Raw genomic sequence first — 23,852 nt, 5'->3', positions numbered from 1 at the left:
GCCAGGGCAGCAGAAAGATATTAAAGTAGGGAAGCGACTGCTGTGTCCGAGCAGACTGAGCAGGAGGGGGCAGGGAGTCTCTGGTTACACTCTCCCTCTCTGTATTTCCCTCACCAGTAACCTTCTCTCTCAGGGTGCTCAGGAGGATTTTAGCTGCAGCCTTGTGGCTGTTTCTCTCCATGATTTTTGCCTTGGTGAGCAGATAGGAAGACTTTGCCCTGAACAGCCCTTACTCCACTGGACATTGTCTCTGGGGATATGACTGGGGATGCCTCTCCAACCAAAGCGTTCCGATACCAAGAAACTCTGGTGAGTGCAATACCTGCGGGAGGACAGAATGTTTCCTAAATGTTCGCTTCTCTGCTGAAGGGGATAAACACATTATTTGTAGACAAATATCCTTCCCTGTTTATGTTAGGAAGAATCTGCGAGAGTTCTGCCTGAGGGCATGACCCAGTAGTGTCTTTCTGCAAGAGAGAATGAGGTCATATTCTCCTTTTCTCAGTCTGAAAATGGGAATCATTCCTAATCTCCATGGGTGAAAAATTTATATCACTGTATGGACTTGACAAGGAAAAAAATGCTGGAAAGACTCAGGGCTGAGTCTATTAGGGATGCAAAGTCTACAGAATTGTATAGAAATGCAATTGCTGATGTAAATGGGTTTTCTTATTGCAGACACCTACAGATAAGGCACTGAAACCTTTCCCTACCCTTTGCTATAGCTCCCAGAGAGCGTGGTTAGGTTTCAACCATGCTGGGTGTTAATGGGTTCTGTGAGAACACAAAGCGTGTTACTCTGTAACACCTTTCAGGCACATCCCACCAGGGTCTTGCACTGCTTTGTTTTATAGGTATTTGGATGCAGGCTATTGCTCCGCTTTCTGATTTAGATACTTTAAGAGATTACAGCCAACTGGGAAAACTATGATTTATTGCATCTCATGAGTTCTCACGCTTCTCTGGACTAGCTGAGGTAGCCTTTTTTTCTGTAGCTAAAAATCCACTGCCTTGAAGTGAGTGTTGGCATCATGCACTCTAAATTGCCAAAGGAACAGCACAAATCTCAGCCTCTAAAAATGAATGGTGACCTGTTTGTACATCAGCATGCAAAGTTCTGGTAGCAGTGTTTGGAGACAAGACAGTGCTGGGTCTGAGGAAAACATGAAGTCACGTTTTCATTAGCTACTTCAAATAAAGATGGAGAGACTCCTTGCAGAAGCTAGATCAACTGGTTTACTAAGGTAAGTGTATGGTTACCTTTGAGAAAAGAAAGCTGGCGTGAAGACCAGGAGAGAAGATCTCAGTCCAAAATTTTCTGTTGCTAAGCCTTGCACTTGTGTTGTATGACATAGTGCCTTACAGATGAATGAAGAATTGTATACGTAGTGTGACCATACAGCCCTTTAGAACTGAAAGCTTAATTTCAAGTCTAGACTTGTGTACTGAATGTTAATTTCTTAGTGCTCCACAAAGGCACATCACAAGCACCCTTCCTCAACTCAACAGTGCTTTACTAAGAATACTATTTATCACTTGTCAAGTTTCACCATTGCTGAGGGAGCCAATCATTACAGTGGAAAGACTGGATTGTGAAATATTTAATCTCTGTTTTCCTGGCTTTCTGTAGTCCAATACAAAAAAGTAGCACCAACACTAGGGCATTGAGACTGGGCGTAATATTCAACACGATGGGATTGCAGTGGCCCAATTGCACAGTATACAAACAAGTGAAGATTGTGGAGGGAGAAGAAGAGTTAGGTTCTGAGATCATAAATTCAAACTGTATTGGTTTATGAGTTGATCAAATTGCACAGGGACTGTAAGGAAATACAACAAAACTGCACAAAAGCAGTGGTAAAGAAGAGAGCTTGAGAGCCTGAGAAATACGGAATATGCTACTTAGGGAAAATGATTATTTCTTCTGTAACTGTAACAAACTCATAAATCTCTACGATTTCCAGTTTATATTTTCTAGTTTAGAACAGGATTAGTCACATTATTTAAACCAGTGATAGCTTTCTTCATTGCTTGTAGGAAGACACACCTTGTATTAGATTTCTTGAGTTCAAAAAGCATAATCTATTCAACTTGAGCTTAGGCAAATCTTCTTTGACAAAACGTTTGCAAATTACTAAACAGCTATTCAGGACAGAAAGCAAGACAGTGTACTGCATGATCTTTATTTATTAATATTTTTTTCCAAGATAAGCTTTATGGTGAGGAGGCAACTATGCTGTTTCATTAAAGAGGTGACTATGCATTTCTGAACTCTTTGAGAATGATCACACGCTTGAGTCCTTGGTGAGCACAGGCAGAGTAGCAACTGGTTACTGAGAGCATCTAGTTGCTGGATCTAATCCAGGCATCAGTGCTAAGTAGATGCTGAATCATTAACTTTGATGAAGGATGTATAATTTCTCAAAACATGAAAAATGAAAAACAGTAATAAGGATTAGGTAGCAAGTGAACAAGGGACTAAAATTCTAGATGTAGGTTCCTCATGTGGATTTCAGACACTTTTGGGACTTGAGTGCCTTAGCAAGTTATCCCTTAAAATGCTCTTTTTACAAGCATACTCCTGTCAAGTATCAGCATTACCACTATCCACTCCATGTAGTGAGTTAGTTCTTTCCTGTTTGGTGAGTGAACAGTGGCAGAGAGCACTTCCAAACTAATACTACATACATCAGTTTTCATACATAAAGCAATCACTCCACTGTGGATATGCTGCTCTGCAGTAAAAGAGAGACAGTAGGTCATTACCTGAATTCAAAGACTATAGAAATGACTGCTATTTCCCCCTGATTTAGAAAATATATTGCAGTGTCAAAACCCAAACCCTAAGTTATTTATGAAGCCCTTACACCTTGGGATGAGGAAAGATGACAGACAGTGTAGTTGCTGGTCAGACTTGAAGGTCACCAGTCACCTACATAAGAGTGCTGATGAGTCAGCTGGTCATTTCTTGTCCTTCAATCCCCTCTATGATTAAAGTATGTCAGCTTATTTCTATAACATGGACACTTTATTAAATTTTTCTCTTCCTGGCTCAGACTTTTGCAATTTCCCTCCCATATACTTCTAGCCATTTCTTTCCAACGTGTTCATTCCTGTTTTGTCACTTATTCTTTTACCATTCTGTTGTTATGCTCACATACCTTTTTCTCAGTCTTGTCTTCTGCTGTGTCTCCTCAATTTGTTTCTCTGCTGTTTCTGTTCTCTGTATGTATGAAGCCAAGTGTTAGGTTTCACAGCTGTGTTTTTCTCTGCGCCTTCCTCACATCACTGCCATTGGATTCTGTTCTAAAAATAGCCCATGTGACCCTTTCCCTGTGATGTCCCAAGGCAGTAGGGGATTCTCCACAGTCCTCCTCCCACCTCTTTTTCGTTTTGAAGGTATTGCCGATCACGCAGAAAGTAATGTTAGAAGGCAGAAGAGACCTGGAGAACTGAGACCACAAGAAAAATCACTTGTACAGATTTCTATTGCTAATTTGAAAGCTGGAGAGGATGAAATACAAATGAACATAGGAACAAGATCTACAGGGCAAGATGATGAAAACATTGGAAAGGAGGGAAGGAATTCTTCAGTTTCTTGCTGTCTGATTAACAGTGCAGGCATTCAGGACCATCATCTACTGCTATTAGGGAACAATCTTTAGCTTCTGATATTCAGACTTTGAGGTGACCTCATATATACTGGAAGTATTTGTTGGATCACAGGTCAGCCCTTACTGAAACTAGCAGAAGCAAAAAGAAGATGTCCATTGCCCATCTTCCCATAAGTCAGACTGGAATTTAATAGCTACTGAAGATAAAGGCTTCCTATTCTCTTGTCCAGTATATCCACCTTGCCATCTACTTCCCCTTGCTTTGATTCAGTTCTATGGGCATATTTGAGGATCTGCATTTGTTTTCTTCCCCACTTCCCATTAGTGGTATCATAGAACTAATGACTTGCCTTTTCAGAAATTCACTGCAGAAATCAGTGATAGAATCTTGTCCTGGCTGCATAGTACAAATAACCGGGGAGCTGAAAGGTATTCCCCTGTAATGTCCACATAGTAGTGTTCCTCTTCTGTAACAGTCAGTCAGTCACTGGGCAAAAAGACCTGCTGATTTTGTGCCATGCGATTGGGCCTGGACCTTTCCCGACTCAGGGATGGGCTAGTTTCAGAATCCCAGTGAATAACAGCACGTTTCCAGTGCCACACAGTGTGCCAGGAGGAAGGCTGAGGAAAAGAAATAGAACAGGCCTACTAACAACTAGCTTTTTATTAAAGTAACATGGATTTTATTTTTAACTTTTAGTGAGGTGGAATACATATGGCATTCATTGATTTTGGATTAGAAGCAGGTTAAAGGATGGTTTGAGTATAGATTTTCTTCTCTAGAATGCCAAGCCTTAGGGACAAATCATGAGTTAATAGCTTTCCTACCCAAATTGTTTGCAAATAATGTATGCAACACCTTCCCCAAACAATAAGGCAAAGCTCTGTCCATCACTGCATGGAAAGATGTCCAGAGCTATCCCACTTGTTTAAAACATGGGGACAGGAAATTTTCTTATATATCGCTGTGGCCATAAGCTCCAGATATAGAAAATTCTTGAAGAAGTTATCTTATTTCCAGTTTGTATTGCTAGCAGACCTGGTCTTCATAGTTCTATTAATAACCTAAAGTTACCTGCCAGGATTTGGGGTTTGTCCCTGTTAAGGTAAAAAAGAATAAAAAAGGGAGTAACAGAAATATTTAGAAGAGAAAGATCCTCTGACTGTATCCAGTCCAACCCCTGCTCGGGCACAAATTTCACTTCTTTGCAAGTCACAGCTGTTGCCTCTTGCACTTTCTCTGTGCCTCTCTGAGAAGAGCTTGTCTCCATCTTGTCTATACCCTCCCTCTAGGTAGTAGCAGAAAGCAAATAGACCCTCCTCAGCCTCCTGTTCTCTGGGGTAAATAAACCCACTTCTGCCAGCCTCTCCAGTCAACAACCCAGGCAAGATTGTCTTCCCAAGGTGACACCCATAGCTGCATAACAGTGCTGTTTATTACTGACCTGAATGTTTTTCCCATGGAGAAATTTTGATTTAACAGTCGCACGTGCAGCAGAAATGGCACCAAAGATTTTGCCTGCTGCTTGGCACTAACTTGCTTGACTGCTGCCCACCAGAGGAGCAGTTGCATTTTCACAGGTACATATGATGTCACAGTCATAGAATCACAGAATCATAGAATTGTAGTATAATAGAATAGTTTGGGTTGGAAGGGACCTTAAAGATCATCTAGTTCCACTAGATCAGGCTGCCCAAGGCCCCATCCAACCTGGCCTTGAACACCTCCAGGGATGGGGCAGCCACAGACTTCCTGGGCAATCTTTTCCAGTGCCTCAGCACTCTCATAGTGAAGAAATTCTTCCTAATGTCTAGTCTAAATCTGCCCCTCTCCAGTTTATACCCATTCCCCTCATCCTATCACTACGTTTGTGAACAGTCCCTCCTCAGCTTTTTCTGTAGCACCTTTCAGGTACTGGAAGGTTGCTATAAGGTCTCCTCTGAGCCTTCTCTTCTCCAGGCTGTACAACCCGAACTCTCTCAGCTGGTCCTGGTGTGGGAGGTGCTCCAGCCCTCTGATCATCGTTGTAGCCCTTCTTTGGACTCATTCCAACAGCTCCATATCCTTTTCATGTTGAGGATTCCAGAACTGGACACAATACTCCAGATGAGGTCTCACAAGAGAGGAATAGAGGGGTAGAATCACCTCCGTTGTCCTGCTGGCCACGCTTCCTTTGATGCAGCCCAGGACATATGGTTGGCCTTCTGGGCTGCAAGTGTACATTGCCAGCTCATGTCAAGCTTCTCATTGACCAGCACCCCCCAGTCCTTCTTTGCAGGGCTGCTCTCAATCACATCATCCCCCATCCTGTATTGAAAATGCAGATTGCCCTGACCCAGGCATAGGACCTTGCACTTGCCTTTGTCAAATCTCATGAGATTCTCACAGAGTCCTGGCAGGATGCTGCAAGGATCCTTTTCTGCTATTTGCAGGAAAACATTCTTTCACCATTTCCAGGGTCATTCGGGTACTAGTTTCTGTCAGGAAGGTGTCCAGAACTATATGTTTTTATATGTTATTTCCAAACAATCCGAGATGTCCAGGTACAAAGTGAAGATCTCACTCACCAGGAGCTAGCTGAATAGCAGAGGTGGTGTCTCTCAGCACTGCAGGTGTCTGTTCCTAAGAAAGCTGTCACAACTACAGCAGAGTAGCAATAAGAATGTCCTTGTCCTTCAGTGAGTTTGTCCAGCCACGTGTCCTTTACCTATAACGCTATAAAATTTAAGCTTTGCCATGAACGGTACAGACCTCCTCTTCAAGCAAATAAATGCCAAGGGCTGGCAGCATGCTGATTAGGCCAACTCTTGCCATTGATCTTGTGTAAAATGTAAAATAGCCTGCTTGTGTGTTAAATGGCATAAGGAGGCATCCCACATTTGTTTGGAACCTAATAGGATAGCTGCATGCTGTAAGCTTTTTTATATGGACAAAAAAATGCACATCATTATTTTGACAGCTGATACTTGGAAGCTATTTTGACAGTATAACAAGTTAAACTATTTCAGACAAGTTTGGGTGGGGGAGGGAGGCAGAAAGACCATGTACTAGCATTCCTGATTTTTAAAATATTTAGACCTGTTGCTAGGAAAATTGTCAACAATGGTAGTAGAGGGTCAACTGTAATACAGAGGTTACTGCCCAGGTTGTACAGCAGGTGGCATGCAAGGTACAGTCCATGAGGGAAAAAATGCATCAGTCCAGGCATGTATAGCAAATACAAATCCTCAAGGTGAACTTCGTGATGTTGTGAATCTCCAGAAAATCACAGCAAAGAACCTGGGCGTGATGAAGAGAAGATGGCAGCAAACGCTTTAAAAATGTATGACACAGAATGAGGACTCAAATTGGAAGACAATGAGGTCAGGGAAATATTAAACCATCTAGACATATACAAATCCATGGAACCTGATGGGATGCACCCACAAGTGCTGAGGAAGTCACTTCATTGCAAGGTCACTCACAATTGTCTTTCAAAGACCATAGGAATTGGGAGTGGTTTACTGAGGTCTGAAAGAGAATAAATTTCAACCCCTATCTTCAAAAAGGGCAAGAAGTCCAGCAAACTACAGACTGGTCTGCCTCATCTCAGTTCCCAGAAAAGTGATGGAGCAACTCATCTTGGGAACAATTTCCAGACACATGAAGGACAGGAAGGTGACTGGGAGTACTCAGCAAGGAGTTATGAAGGGAAAATCATGCTTAACCAACTTGATAGATTTCTGCAATCAGATGACACCTTGGGGGATGAAGGGAGAGCAGGAGGTTTTGTTTATTTTTTCTTTAGCAAGGCTTTTGTCATTGTCTGCCACATCCTCATAGCAAGCTGATTAAATAGAGGCTAGGCAAGTGGACTTTGAAGTGGATTGAAAACTGATTGAATTGCAGGGCTCAAAAAGTTGTGATCAGTAGCATGAAGTCCAGCTAGAGGCCACTTATTTGTGCTGTATCCCAAGGGTCAATACTGGATCTAGTGCTGTTTAACGTCTTCATTAATTGTCAAGATGACGGAACTGAGTAAACTTTCAGCAAATTTGCAGAGAGTACAAAACTGAGATGAGAAGTCGATATACCCTGGTGTTGCACTTCTATTCAGAGGGACCTTGACAGGATGGAGGAATGAGCAGAGAAGAACCTTGTGAAGTTCAACAAAGGGAAATATAGTGTCTTGCACCTGGGGAGGAATAATCCCATGAACAAATGCCTGCTGGGTTTTGACTGGCTGGAAAGCAGCTTGGCAGAAAAGGGCTTGAGGGTTCCGGTGGACCCTAAGTTGAACATATGTCAGCAGTGTGTCCTTGTTGCAAAGAAAGTGAATGGTATCCTGGGCTGCATTAGAAGTCTAGTGGGACATGTCCCTGCCCATTGCAGAGGCCTTGGAACTGGATGATCTTTAAGGTCCCTTCCAATTCAAACTATTCTATGATACTATGATTTTATTGCCAGTACCCTTCACCTCTGCTTAGCTGTGGAGAGGCCACATCTGGAGTTCTGTGTCCAGTTCTGAGCTCCGCTGTTCAAAAGACACATGGAACTGGAGAGAGTTCTGCAAAGGGCCACAAAGACAATGAAGAGGCTGGAGCATCTGTCAAATGAGGAAAAGTCTGAGAGACCTGGGACTGTTTAGCCTGGATAAGAGAAGCCTGGGAGGTGGTGATGGTGGTGGAATCTTTTCATCTAATGGGAAATTGAAGCTGATGAAGCCAGACTCTTTTTACTAGTTCCCAGTGACAGGGTAAGATGGAATGGGCACAAACTGAAACACAGGAAATTCAGTCTGAACACAAGGAAAGCACTTTTTTTCTGTGATCGAGCACTGGCACAGGTTGCCTGAAGAGGCTGCAGAATTTGCATCCTTGGAGATATTCAAAAGTTATCTGGCCATAGTTCAGGGCAACCTGCTCCAGTTGACACTGCTTGGGCATTATATTGGTCAAGGCAGAGTATATCCTATCTATAATTAAATAAGAGGAACAACAGTGCAAGCTGCCTACCAGTCAACAAGATTATTGTCTTCTAAATGTGACACAGAAAGTATTTTTAATTCTTCATCTATAATGAATTCTCTTATCTACCTTTATTTTTAAAGGACTCACCAAAAAATCTGGCATTTACTTCTATTAAAGAAACGCAAATGCAAATTATTTGCCTGTCTCTAAATTCCAAGATGTGATAACTTTAATAATAAGAAGATGCAAGTTGTCTGACCAACAAAGTTTTTTTTGGTTCTGAAGTCACTGCCAGCCTCCTAAGATACAGCAAAACAAACCTTCTCAGTTTACTTTCTCCATATAATTCATGGTTTTATTCATGTGCAGCCCTCATTTTGCTTTCCAGCCAGAGAAGTTCAAGTCTGCTTAACAGTTCCTCATACAGCTATTCCATAATTTTGAACATCCTCTGAAACTTTTCCAGTTCTACCATATTCTTTTGGGTATTGGGGGAAATATAAATGCAGATATTGCTCAAGATGTAGTGACACATTGCATTTTATGTAGCCGTATTTTCCTAGTTCTTAACCCATGGGTCTAAAAAACATACTGAGGGAGTCATTATTATGACCATTCTGTTTGATGCCAAGACCTTGTTCTTATGTAGTAAAAGTCATCTTAAATAGTAAAAGTTGGATGATTCTTGTGTATGCAAAGGCAGAACATCTGTTCCTCCTCCCAGTAATCACTTTGCATTTATTGTGACTGTTTCATCTGTCATTTTATCACTCAATCATTCTGTTAAGGTTCTTGTACAGTTCTTCAGTCAGCCTTTGTTTTTACTCCTCTGAATAACTTGTCAACAAATTGTGAGCCCTTGTCCACATGAGAGAGTTATGTAATATTACTCTACTTGCATTAGGTTTACTATCGGTAGAGGACAAGGCATTCAGTGTATGCTGCTTTTAGTTCCGATTCCATACAGAAATAGGACGTGTTGGAAACCTCACTTTCATTAACTGTAAGTCCATGATGCTCCAGGCCCATAGGGTAAAAGAACTGCAGGTTCACCTAAGCTGTCCAAGAATGGTAAAGGCAAAGATAAGATTAAACAGATCACAGCTGTACAATACAGTAGTGACAGAAGAAACAGCCAATAAGGTGTAGGAACTTTATTCCAGAGGTACTTGAAAATCCTCCGTTTGGGAAGACTAAGCAAGGGCTAAGAAAAGTTCCCCTTTTGCCTAAATGTTTTAATGCTTCATGTGAGGGTGTTTTAATGCTTCATGTGAGGGTGTACATTGTGGCTGAGATGATCTATTGACTGCCACATGTAACAGCTTCTTACTTAAATGCTGCTTCCCTGACCTATGGTGAACTCATTCAGAGCACGACACTGACAAGTCAGCTGTGTAAAGACAGGAACGTTTTTCCATCAGTTTACCTTTCACAATGCTAAAGGCAGACATATCAGGGTTAGTGCAATGAAGGGAATGTGACTGAACCTTTTTATGCCTCTCTCAATCTTGAGGCAACTGTGAAAGCTCAGGCCAACCCTGAAAAATATTGACATACTCTGTGTTCTCCCTTCTGTTACCCACCCTCTTCTTTGCGTTTCAAAAGCAATCTGAACTACCCCATGATCCCAAAGAGTTCCTATGTATGTATGTATGTATGTATGTATGTATGTATCTATCTATCTATCTATCTATCTATCTCTTTGCCTACCTTTATACCAAAAGATGAAAGACCAGAATTGAGACTTGCCTGGAAATGTGGAAGAGGGGAAACTAAAAAGTTCAAGGTCTGGTAGATTACTGGCCTTTAATCAGGCAGGCACAGAGTATGACAGGCAGCCTGTTCTGCATAGTGTGGGCCATTCCAGCCTAAATAGTAGCCCTTCACTGCAAGGCCACAGAAAGGGGCAGGCAGAATATCTGCAAGAAGTAGTCCTTCCCTAAAGTACCTTTCACTCTCTCTGCAGTTCTAGCCCTGTGCTACCCCACATCACTCTTATTGTTTACTTTTACTGTTCCATCACTGTGGGAAACTCCTTGAAGCATGAATTGCAGTGGTTTAAACTCATGCAGCAGTACTAACAACTGCCCAAAGTACACTATTGGGTCAACCTTTGTGAGATCTGCCCCACTACTTTATCCGACCAGAACCCCAGGGGACAAGTACTGAATTGACCTTTTCCTTTGAAAATATCAGTCCTGGGAAAGAAGGGGAGTGAATTCACATATCCTCAGTTGGCAGCAAATGGTTCACCGGATATAGCTTGCTCATTATTTCTTGATGTGCTGTTTCTTCCAGTCTTATTCAGTTTATTTTTTGTGTGGAGGATAACTTCCTGACACAGGTGGTAAATGAGGCTACCAGAGGAGGTGCCTTACTTGTCCTGCTGTTTACAAACAGAGAAGGACTGGTGAGAAATATGGTAGTTAGAGGCCATCTGAGGCTTAGCAGCCATGAAATAATAGAGTTCTCAATTCTTGGTGAAATAAGGAGGGGAGTCAGCAAAACCACTGCCATGGACTTCTGGAGGGCAGACTTTGGCCTGTTCAGGTCACTGGTTGAGAGTCTCTTGGGAGACAGTCCTGAAGAGCAAAGGTATCCGGGAAGGCTGGAGATTCTTTGAGAAGGAATTCATAAAGGCACAGGAATAGGCTGTCACCATGTCCTGTAGGACAAATCAGCAGAGAAGATGGCCTGCCTGGTTGATCAGGGAGCAATTCCTTGGACTCAGGAGAAAAAAGGAGAGTTTACCACTTTTGGAAGAAGGGACAGGGGACTTTTGGAAGAAGGGGCATGCAGAGAGAAAATTAGAAAGGCAAAAGCCTCGCTAGAACTCAATCTGGCCACCGTTGTAAGAGATAACAAAACCTGTTTTCACAAATGCATTAACAACAAAGAAACCCAAGGAAAATCTCCATGTTTTATTGGATGGAGGGTAGGGGAGCATTGCCACCAAGGATGAGAAAAGGCTGGGGTGCTTAGTGGCTTCTTTGCCTCAGTATTTAATAGTCAGACCAGTTATCCCCAGGGCGTTCAGCCCCCTCAGCTGGAAGACAGGGACAGAGAGCAGAATATACACCACCTGGACACTCAGAAGTCTATGGGGCCACATGAGATCCACTAGAGAGTTCTGAGAGAACTGGTGGAAGAACTTGCCAAGCCACTCTCCATCATTTATCAGCAGTCCTGGTAACAGAGGAGGCCCATCTACAAGAATTGCCATAAGGAGGATCCCAGCAACGATAGGCCTATCAGCCTAACCTTGATATCATGAAAGATTATGGAGCAGTTCATCCTGAGTGTGCTCACCAGACACGTGCAGGACAACCAGGGGACCAGGCCCAGTCAGCATGGGCTCATGAAAGGCAGGTCCTGCTTGACCAACCTCATTTCCTTCTATGACCAGGTGACTCACTGGAGGAGGGAAAGGCTGTGGATGTTATCAACTTGGACTTCATAAAAGCTTTTGACACTGTCTCCCACAGCATTTTCCTAGAGAAGCTGGTAGATCATGGCTTAGTCAGGTATACCCTTCATTGGGTAAAAAAACTGTCTGGATGGTGAAGCCCAGAGAGTTGTTGTCAATGGAGCTAAATCCAGTTGGCGACCAGTCACAAGTGGTCTTCCTCAGGTCTCAGTGTTGGGAACAATCCTGTTTAGTATCTTTATTTGTTATCTGGATGAAGGGCTTGAGTGTACCATCAGTAAGTTTTTAGATGACACAAAATTGTGTTGGAGTGTCAATCTGCTCAAGGGCATGAAGGCACTGCAGAGGGATCTGGACAGGGTGGATCAATGGGCCGAGGCCAATTATATGAGATTCAACAAGGCCAAGTGCCGGGTCCTGCACTTCAGTCACAACAACCCTATGCAACAATACATGCTTGGGGAAGAGTGGCTGAAAATCTGCCCAGCAGAAAAGGACCTAGGGGTGCTGGTCGGCAGTGTGCCCAGGTAGCCAAGAAGGCCAACAGCATCCTAGCTTGTATCAGAAATAGTGTGACCAGCAGGAATAGAGAAGTGATAGGATAGTAAGAAACAACAGGACAAGAGGATATGGCCTCAAGTTGCACCAGCAGAGGTTTAGATTGGATAGTAGGACAAATTTCTTTACCAAAAGAGTGGTGAAGCATTGGCACAGGCTGCCCAGGGCAGTGGTAGAGTCTCCATCCTTGGAGGTGTCCAAAAAGCATGTAGATGTGACATTTTGTGACATGTTTTAGTAGGCTCAGTTGTGTTGGGCTTACAATGGGACTTGATGATCTTAGAGGTCTTTTCCAACCTTGATGATTCTATCATTCTATGGCATTTTGCTACTGAATGTAAAGGACTGTGGAACTGACACAAATGATTCCATAACAGTATAACCGTTAACTATCATTTTCAGGGTGAAATTTTGCAACATAATATAATACAATCTAATGACAGGTAGTTGTGAAAAGTGAAAGACTTATCTTCTTCCCTCTGTTCTTGGGCATGCTTTCCTACTGCCCTGTCATGATGGGTCTGATGCCCATGACAATGTTAAATTAGCTCAGGTCATTGATTAAACAGAAATATAACCCATCAAAACAATTAGTTTTCCATCGATCCAGCTTGGTCACCTCTCAGTCACATGATTGCTCAAACACCATGAAAGGAAAAGAAAATCCTTTTGGCCGTACATCTTCTTGCTGTATGTAGAGAGTGACCTTGTACAGGAGGGACAGAATTAGGCTTCTGATACTAAACATTAAGAAGGTTATCAGCACACTTTCAGACTGAAGATTTAGGAGCAGATAACCAGTGCCAAACAATATTTTCTTCAGCTTGTTTCTATGAAGGATAGTAAAGTTACCAAAATCCTGCATCCTCAAGTGCAGATTAGAGAGTAACCAAATTAGACACTGAAAGCAAAAATCTAAATAGACTATGGAAGCAAGAACTAAATAGTGGTAAACCTACTTCTATGCAAATGCTAGAATTATGTAAAAAAAAACACTTAGGCCTGATCTCTTGTCCTAACAGGAGATACACCAGGCATATTAAAACTTTGTGGCAGATAATCAATGGGAAATTGTAATACCAGAACACAAAATATGCAGAAAGGTAAGGTAAACCATAGTAGTGATAGAGTACTACTGTACCCTAATGATAACCTGGATTGCACTAAAGAATTTAGCATCAGATTACATTGAAACTTCAGACCTAAATAGGAAGTTTATAGTGTTGGATCTGCATCACTACCTCCTAAACCTAGATGGCAACACAGTGACATGCTGATTGAGATCAGAAAGCCAGCTAGGGCAGAACCTTTAGTAAGTAACCAAAAACTACAGTGACCCCCATACAGACTGGGCAAATGTCACACTGGGATGTGAAGTAGTTGCAGTCAGAGATTGTGGAATAGTCAGCTAGAAAGTCCACAAAAGGTTGTGACTAGATAGTGTGCTAAACAATTCAATTTCTCAGCCGAAACCACTACTTCATAGTACCAGCAATGTACTTGCAGTCAGTATATCTGTAGAAGAAACAAAGGTCAAAAAAATCTACTAGGCTGGATCAAACAGAAAACTACATAAAAATGCAGAAGCCTTTTAGTCAATTCAGAGATGTGACTGAAAACCCAAAACCTTTCCAGAAGAATTCGACATTACTGAAGGACACTAAAGAGAACAGGTCCACACAGAAAGTCCTCAGTTCTTCTTTCATCTGTTTCAGACCTTTAAAAGGACTGCTGTCCTCTTCCAGGATGCAGATATGCTTCCTAGAACCCTCTCTTCTTCTACAGTGTAGAGGAAACATGTGATATGATCTGTCTCCCAGAGGAGCTGCATAAATAACCAGAAAAAAAGAAAAAAACCCACACCAGGACAAGCAAACTTCCAAATCCTACAGCTTATCCCACTTCTCCCGACACTCGCTGTAGAAAGATGGATCACAAGACAGGCAAACATCCATTCAACTCCAAGATCTATTACAGCCACCCTCTTGCCACATCCTTCTGCTAGCTGCCATCTCCATGTGCAGCTGTGGCAAGATGGCCAGGAGTACACCACTGCTCCAAGTCTTTGGCACTGTCTTTCCACAGACAATGTCCATGTCAAAATGGCCAGGAGGCCAACAAGAAGTCATAGTAGCCCTCACAGTGAGTACATGATCATCTGGGAAGGACAACAGTACAGCGTCAGAAGCTGTGACATGTTTTAGTGCAAGATGCAGTTTCTGTCTACTCAGGAGTGGCTCAGCCTGATCTCTTCCACTTGGATGTAGGTGAAAGAAGCCCTAATATCTGGTTAGAGGTGGCACAAGATGTTCTTTAGGGAGTGCTGACCTCCTTACTTCCTGATGATATCTGCCTCTTTTCCAATGCAGCTCTTTGAGCAGGGCAGGAAAAAAATCAAAGTCAGGGCCAGATACTCCTGTGGACTGATAGTGCTGAGGAAAGCATCCTGATAAAAATGACATTGCAGACCTAGTATCAGAACACAGATATTAAAGATGTTAACACACTTCCAAGCAGATCTGAATGTGCAGCAGCTGACTTAGTACAACGATCATGTTCCCCAGCATTGAAGACTATAGGTCAAGAGAGGACAGGGTTGCAATGACCAGTGTGGCAAAACTCAGTTTGAAATTGTATAGACAGATATGTCTGTCCAAGTGGTCTTACCACAAAGTGCAGTTAGATTGACAAGGTAAAGGTCTCCTGCTAGGACACAACAGAGAATCCTTCTGCCCAAAACAAGGAAAGTACCCAGCCCCTACAGAGACCTTTCTTCTGTTTCATGCGGTTTAATGATGGGATTTTGAGGTATCAGTTGGAGGGAGAGAGAATTGTAGAGAGGAACCTACCACCCAGCAGTAGTGATCCCAGTAGTACCAACAGCTCCATATACCAGCAATTTCAGTAGCCAGAGCTGTGCTCCCTGGGTCCCCTTCCCTCCTTGAGTAGGGCTCCCACTGATGGAGATGAGGTTGTGATCTGCTGTGGCAAGTGTCAACTGCATCTTCTTCCTGGAGCTGTGAGTGTTCAGTAGGTGACACAGCTTGTACCTCAGCATGATGGGACTTGTGTGAGAAGACTTGTCCTTGTAGCACCCAAGAACCTATGCGCTGGGACATTTCTGTCCCTCTCCTATTAAGTAAAGGTCCCCGTCCCAGCCAGTGCACCCTGACAGAGAGCAAGGACACTTCCTTGACACAAGGAAAAGCAGCAGAGGGTGTGGGATTTGAAAAATTTCACAAGGACCATCTCTGCCTTTTTTTTGTTTTCTGAGCAATCCACATCAAATTATGCTACAGACAGAATGCCATTTGTGGAATAAGACGTGATTCTGACACATAAAGCATAAATTGAGTCGTGCCCCAGACCAAGGGAAGTGTCTGAACGAGATACTACGAATAATCTCAGTGATTTTTGGTGTCTCTGAATGCATATGAGCAAGACTGCGAGCAATGATATTAAAGATAAAAACATGGCATCGAAAATTCAGTAATTTCTCATAAACAAACAGAGTTAACAGATTCTAGCACCTATTTCATTTCTCAAGTTAAATGGAAGTTAGAATAGTTACTGCCATTTATCTTATGTACCTTCTTCCTCATCTCATTATCCCTCCACCACTCCTGACTTTGCTCAAAAACTCCTAATGTCTTCAGCCCATCCTCAGACTCCTGTTCCAGGTTTAATATTTTCAGATGGCATGGACATTAGATGTCAGTCCTGGGACACAATGCCTTTTATGGGGCACATTCTGCTCTTTCTTCTGCTGACTTATCTTGTCCTGGGCTTGAAATATTCAGCTACCTGTCTTTTTGACATCTGGAGATTGTTGCTCCCTCATGGCCCTGGGGTTCTTTTTGCACGTTTTTCCCCTAGTGACAGTCAAAATTGGCACTCGCTGGTAGGTATAATGCAGCTTTCGTTTAATGAGTTCCACAGAGAAAAGACTTTCTGCAGCCTTCTTGCCAAAGTGTGACCTAGTACTTCAACCTCAAGGCAGTTTCTTGATGCAGTTCTTCCCCCAACACTTCCCTACAAGTTAAAGCAGGGAGGAAGTCCAGTGAATGTTATGCTGACTCTTACTGTCATTCCTGTATCAGCAGCCAGTGATAACAGGAAACGTTATTGCCACAGGGGAATTGCTTTGCCCTTGTTTGTGATGGATTTATTATTCTGGCTGCCAAGAGAACTACTATCCTTCCTCTGTTTACCTTTGTCTTTATCTCGCATTACTACCAGGGATTGTTTTATGGGAAACAGGCATGACTCCTGCTGTACAGAAGGGTTAGGTGTTTTTGTATAGATATCTTTTTTTGACTAAGTGTTTGGATGGGGGAAGGAGAAGGAGAATGGGATGCTCAGTCAAAATCGTTCAAGATTTACTAGTATAACTTTGATAATAAATAAGGTATCTAAATATCTTGAATAGTAGTGATAACAGGTCTGTGCTACAACATTTATATTGACATCGTTTATCTCAGCTGAGACAGGACAGGACACATTAGTACAATCAGCAGCTAGTACTTGGCACAGAGGGATTTTGTATAAGTAGTTTCTAGCATTTGCTCTAACAATGGTGAAAGTCTGAAATGTGAGCAAGACCCAGGTGTTATACAGAGAAAAGACTTATGTCTCTGCTGCAACCAGAAAAGACAGTTCCTTTCCTCATTTCTAGGTATATTCCTGACCTCTTCTTTTCTAACATTCATGTGGCCATGCGTCACATGGAATGGAGACCTGAGCTGTCTGAAAATTAACTTTTTGTTGCATCAAGCTTTTAGATCACTAGTTCCAGTACTTAACAATTTAGGACTGCTGTTTTCAACCAGTCTGCTCCTTAAGTTTCCTAAATCAGTAGTGTGATCAACCTCTCAAAGAGATCAATGATTCTAGGGCCTCAAAAAAGTGATTTTCAAGCATTTGAAAGTAGAATACATACCAGGAAAATTAAATAAGTTATTTCTTTCCTTGCATACCTCTTATCCTAGCCATAACCTCCTGGAGATGAGTCTGTACTCAGAGTCTCTTCTTCTTGCCCAACCCCAGCTCAAGCATACCCTTAACACATCCTTGAAATATTCTATTATCAGCTCAGTCCAAATAATTTTGCTTCATAACCCCATACTCCTCCTAAAATTTTAGCAAAACCCATATTTTTTCCTAGTTAGCCATGGGCTTACATAAGAGGCAACATTCTTCTCTTGAAATTAACCAAGTCCAATACAAAACAAGGAGCCCTAGCACTGCCTATGCCAGCCCAGTTTTACACAGCTGATCACTGCATTTTCTTTCCACCTTCATGATGTCAATCATCCTGCTGTGTAATTTTATGATTGTCACATTGAATATGCAATTATTAATTTTACTTGTGTAACAATCAGTCTGCAGGGAGGAGGGGAAGAAAAGCACAAATCATCTGCCATGAACTGCCTACCATCTCTCAAGGATAGTTTTAGCTGACAACAAAATACATGTCATGATGCAGGTGAGTTACTAGGGAACATTCACCATTTGGAATTAGAGCTTATCATCTAGAAATACAGGTAAAGAGCAATTTCCCAGAGAGTCTGTAGATTCTCTCCCCTGGATAATAAAATATTCACAAGCTTCAAAGCATCCCTAATATGTTTTGATGACTTGAGATGAATCTATATTTCCTAAATGTTCTTCAGTCTCTTCTACTAAAAATTTCTTCAAGCTGATTACTTCAGAGAATGTTTGTGATACAATATTATTCTCCTGGAAAATAAGAAATCCACTGAACCCACTTAAAACCGTTCATAGAGTGTCTGCTATTTCTTATTGACTCTAGCTGCTTTTGGATGCATAAGACTGTTATAAAAAGTTTTCTGTCTCTCAGCAGTACAATTTTACTTTTAAACTTCTTTTTTTTTTTTGCTTTAATTTTTTGGTACTTGCATACACGTTGTGCCTATTTAATTTGTTCTCAGTTATTCCAAGACAAAACAACCCAATTTCTACTCCACCAATAAGACGCCACTTCATTTGGAAAGCCATTGAGCATATGCAAGGAAGAAATTATTTAACAGAGGCTACAAGGTACTGTAGGGTAGAGAGTCACTGAGGGAACTGAGGCTTGCAATTTAAGAAGAAGGGCAGCTGTAGGGGAGGAGCCATCCAAGCTGTGGAGGTGTGGAAACAGTCTCCTAGGCAGTGGAGTGTAAGCACAAAATTTTAGCAGCTCAGAAGGTCACTGAGCTAATTGCTACCAAGGTTGCAGTGGGCGGCAGAGAGTTGCATATAAACTGTATATTTATTTCTGTGCTTCCTGATTTACCTGCTTTAAGTTTTCTCTGTTCAAAAAAGTCAAATAATCTTACATTTATTCTAATAAAGACTGTTTGACTTGGAATTTTGAAGCCTGCTAGTCTTGACCAGAGAGTTCACCAAGACATCTATTCAGATCCACCTTAAATGGATGAGTTAAGACCCACTTATAAACCCTAATTTTGTTATCTTTTCTTTCATCTGGCTTTTGTGTCTTGTTCTTCCTGCTGGGTTGTTTAAATTTCTCTGCTTGTTCTTTTTGCTCTCAGTTCCAAAATGTGACCGCACTGTGATGTGAGATAAGACAACCTCAAATAACCAGTAATTTACCTTACATACCAGCATCAACATAGATATGCCTTTGCTTCATTTTATTTTGGGGGGAATTTATGAAGTGCTCTGTGCAGACAGCCACAGTTGGGTTGTTTCTGTAATAGGGACACAATTCTTTCCCTTTAAAGCTCATTTGTTCTTTTGGCAAGTCATGGCATATCATAATGTTACTATGACATATCACAATGTCATTGTGTCATATCATGATCTGTTCAAGTTTCCTTCAGAGTTTATCTATTCCATCATCTGCTTCAATGGTTCTTTCATATATTCATGCTCCTGTAACTATTCATCTGCTTTCAATTGTGAGATCTATTTTTTTCCATTCTGCCTCTTCTCTGGTAATATCATCATCTCCCTGCTTCACTTATCAAAAGCTGATGATCCTCAAAATCTGCCCTGCTTCTGTCAATTCTGCTCTACTCAGTCTAGTAGTAGTCAGTAGATGTCCTCTTGAATATCATCATATTATCTTGTTATTTCTCCATGATGACAGTCCTTAAACTTTCTGGACTTTCTCTTTTCACTTTTTACTGTGAACTCAATCCCTCTTTCAAATGTTCTTGAAAGTGTTTCAAGGGAGTTCTCTCCATGTTCAGGCTTGCTGGCAGTGTGCACATGCACAGCTTAAATTTCTGTATTTAGCTACAGTTCAAGCCTTAGCCCACAGTCTATTTCTTTCTTTCACCATAAAAGCTGTCTTTTCTCCCATTCTCCCTCCCTCTTCCTAACTCTTTTTACAGCATTCTTTCTCTCCCAAATCTCCAACAGCTTCCTGGTAGCTCTTTGAAGCCTATTAAATGTCCTGAAGCACCTAATTCTCATCTCTAAGACATTGCCTTGTTTTACATCCACTGAGGTCTTTTTCTTGCTTTTCTATTCTTTTTTTTCTCTGTCTGAAGCTATTGCTTGAGTCAAAGTACACTTACTGTGACTTCTTCCTGTCCTGCATCACATCCCCTCATGTCCTTTTGTGCTTTCTTCATCTCTTATTGCCTCTGTGTTTATCTCTTTGAGCCTCTGCTACTATGAAGTACTCCTCCTTTTGTCACCTTATTCCTCTTCCTCCTTCCAAACTCCCGTTTTCCCTTTGATCTTTACAGCTTCTTTTGCCTCATATCCTACTTTTTAATATTATCTCCTTCATAGCCTTATGGACCTCTTGGACTGAGTTCTCTTAAGTAGGGTATATTATTTTTTCTTTATTCTTAAATGGTTGCTTTTCTATCTTTCATGTATTGTTCCAAGTAACAATAACTCCACCTCTGCAAATTCAGCTCCTTTCAATCTGGGATGCTAGAAGTCTCTGCATCATCATCTGCTGTAACATCTGTGTATGTAGTCCTGGTGGCAGCTGAAAAATAAGAATTATGTTTCATTCCAGAGGAGTCTGCATTCTGATGGTGGATCATAAGGCTTATATACAGTGAGGTCATGAGGTGGTCTAGATCTTTTAGGGTGAATCTACTAGAGAAAAAACCAACCAACGAAACAAGAAGCTCTAGTATAAGCAGATGACTTAGAAGTCAGCATGATGTCTAATAATTGTGTGGGCAGGGCACAGGGAACAACATTAAGCTTGTCACTGTTGATTAACAGCACTGGGATTTCAGATGATAAATCTCCTGGGACAGGAGAAGTGCGAGTCTTCAATCATGCCTCTCCCCTACTATCAGAGCCTTCACTATAAAGGCAGTAGGACAGGAAGACTGGGAAATACATTTCTGCATCCTGAAATGCATTCAGAAGAAAAAAATAAATGCAGATAAAGAGAGACCTGAGAGAAAACTGGGAAGAGGAGGGAGAAAAAGAGATATCTGACTGGAGAAGAGACCTGTCTTGGATGAGATTTACTATGTCTTCCATTCTCTTCTTTTCCCTCACATAGGACCCTAATTTGGGCTGTAGCAGTAGTTTCATCTGTCAAGAAGGTATCCTGCTTGAAGGGAGTACCATAGAAACACACTTTGGAGTCCCTCTGGGACCACAAAGGAAAAACTGGTGTATGAGCGGTTTGCATGCCTTTCCTCTTGTGTGCTGTGAAGCAATCTAGGAACTTCTGTCTGGAACAAAATGGTTCAGTGTCAAATAGGAACAGTTGGACTCGATGATCCAAGAGGTCTTTTCCAACCTGGTGATTCTATGATTCTATGAACCTTTGAAGAGGCTTAGGTGCATCCAAGGAGTTAAGCCATACATATGGGCCACTTGTGTTTGTGACTAGTGCAAGACGCTTATTGCATCTTCCTTTTGGTTTTTACGTTTCCTCCTCTGCTGAGACTGTTGTTAATCTCTCGAGCAATAGCAATACTACATTGCTATGTCCTGGTAGAGAGGCAGAACTCGGCCTTGGTAGTAGAAAGCAGGACAGATGAGCAATAAATAAAAAACAGAGAGAAGAACTGTGGCAGGAAACTGGGAAAAGTGATAGGGGAGATTTGACAGCAGTCCCTGGGCAGCAGCAGAAAGGCAGATCTTTTCAGGGTGTGCACAGTATTCTGTACCTTTGGGATGCTGCTGATCTGAAAGTGTGGACGAGACAATGGGTAGATCTCGAACAATACCTTCCACTAGAACAGCTGTGCCAGCTGGAAAATGTGAACAAGTTATTGGGTCTGCATTTTTTCCTTTGAGTCTGAAATAAAAGCAGCACATCTCAAAGCAAATACAAGTTGAGAGCAGCTGCTTTTAATTTAACTAGACTACTGTCAGTGAGGCTGTGACAAAAGATTATTAATATCTTGTGGAATAGAGAGGATGTTAATAGTGCCCAGAAGGCTGACAAAGTGCTTTCCTCCTAAGGGAAAGAGGAAGAGAGGTGGTTTATAAACTGTGGATCATGATAAGACTAGTGTTCAGGACACAAGAAATAATGTGACATAAATCCAGTATCTCTACAGCTGGCATACCTTTTGTCATACGTTTGCACAGTTGATTTCAGTTCTCAGTCTTCACCTTGGTAGATAATACCTGGCTACAGAGATCAGAGGAAGAGAGATTCTGTTATGAGAAGTGCTGTCCTACTGGGAATTATGTAAATGCTTATAAATGCATCTCCTTAGCCACAGATGTCCTTAAGAGTGTACACAAGGACCACTGTGTGCATAATGATTGTTCAGGTTCATCTGTATAGTTATCAGTCTACTGTTTGGTGCACTGGATGAGGTGTAGTACACTGTGGAAAGTACAACTGAGGGCATACAGGTTTTGTGGGTTGTCTGCCTCAGGAGAGTAGTAAGGGTTTCTTGTACAAGTAGCATTTATAGCCATTTGGTGAATGTTGTCTTTGAGGTCCTTCATGCTTTTAATTGACAAGGTGACTGATGCTGGGGCCAGTCTGGAGACTGAGACGGACTGTTCTTGGAAGAAACCTTTCAGGATAGGATCGTCTTATTTTAGGCTATAATTACATCATTATTTTCTGTGGAAATTCCACAATGCTACCATACAAGACAGACAGTAGAGTTTGATTAGCTGGCAGAAGGGGGTTCTTTCCTATACTGAAGCAACTTCTGTTGTACTGGCCTTTTGCCTCTTGGAAAACAGGAGCTAGAAGAGTGCAACTTTGAGTAAAGGTTGGCATTAGTTTTCTCCAGTGGCTATGATGAGCACTGTTCTCCAGGAAATATAACAGTAACTGAAGTCCTGGTGCTGTATTACACCTTTGAAGTTTGCTGGGGCTTACTGTGATTGGTCTTTAAGTGTTCTATACATGGTGCACAATTATATTCTATACAGTATTTATATTTTATACATTATATAGTATATGCTGCACATCATTTTTTCTGTAAGCCATAGTGACACTGGACTTCCAAAAGCGTCTCAGTAGATTTGGAGCAGGTAATGTCTTTATAAAGGAAATGGGTGAGGATATGCAAATGTTCTTCTGTCATTTTCTAGATAACATAATTTAGAAGCTCATCTTAAAGGTGGTTTGTTACAATTATGTCCTACTAGTGGGCCACAGTCTTCTTCCAGGAAATATTGCTTACTGACAGTAAAGGAAGTGCTGGAGAGAATCAAACAGGAGAGCCTATATGTTTTGAGGCAGCAATGATATTGCTTTTATAAATATTGAGAACTTGCCAGGCCTGTCACCAGGTGTGGACTGTACAGACAATATCCATATGGATATTACTGATGATGGATATCCATGTGGATATTGATAGCAGAAACGATAGATGGGGAGGTGGTTTATGGAGGAAATCATGTGTGTCTTTCTCTTGGAGACTTTCTTTGTACCTCACCCTTGAGCACCATGCAGACTGAGCGTGTTGGGTTTGTGTGGCAAGGTTTTGGAGGTGGGATGGGAACCGCAGGGGCAGCTTTCTCTGAGATGATGCTAGAAGATGTGGCCAGCTGGCTATGGGGTGGACCTGCCTCTGGTCAAGGCCAGGTCAACAGTGATGGTGGTAGTGCCTTTGTGGTAGCATGATAAGTGAGGGGGGAGTATAGCAAGGTGGCAGCAGCAGAGAGAGAGGGGAGGCATAGGAGGAGGTGTGGTCATTCGCCCCTGCCTGAGGCTGGGTTGCAAGGGTTCAGTGGACTAGTCACGCTGGCCCAGCCTGGTGTGGCAGCAGAGAGAGAAGCAGGATGTGGGTGAAACAGCCCTGCAGACACCAGATGTAAGAGAAGCAACTATGCAGGCACCAGATGCAAGGAAATAGCACTGCAAAGATCAC

General features: G+C 42.0%; 1 protein-coding gene across 3 annotated transcripts in view; it reads left to right on the top strand.

Moving 5' to 3' along the window:
* Positions 1–108: 108 nt before the first annotated feature.
* CLCN1 (chloride voltage-gated channel 1) overlaps positions 109–23,852 on the top strand; it is a 75,026-nt gene continuing 51,282 nt past the window's right edge. The window contains exon 1 of one of the 3 annotated variants that reach the window (XR_008450474.1): positions 109–309. Coding sequence is in view for 2 of the 3 variants with exons in the window: in XM_054070366.1 (XP_053926341.1) it covers positions 259–309 (51 nt within the window). In the remaining variant the exon portion in view is untranslated. The remainder of the gene's footprint in view (positions 310–23,852) is intronic. The other 2 variants (XM_054070366.1, XM_054070373.1) reach the window with 2 other exon arrangements.

Source organism: Cuculus canorus, chromosome 1, assembly GCF_017976375.1.
Source record: "Cuculus canorus isolate bCucCan1 chromosome 1, bCucCan1.pri, whole genome shotgun sequence".
Lineage (NCBI taxonomy): Eukaryota > Metazoa > Chordata > Aves > Cuculiformes > Cuculidae > Cuculus > Cuculus canorus.
The sequence above is the reverse complement of the archived record's forward strand: the minus strand, read 5'-3'. Positions and strand labels throughout refer to the sequence as shown.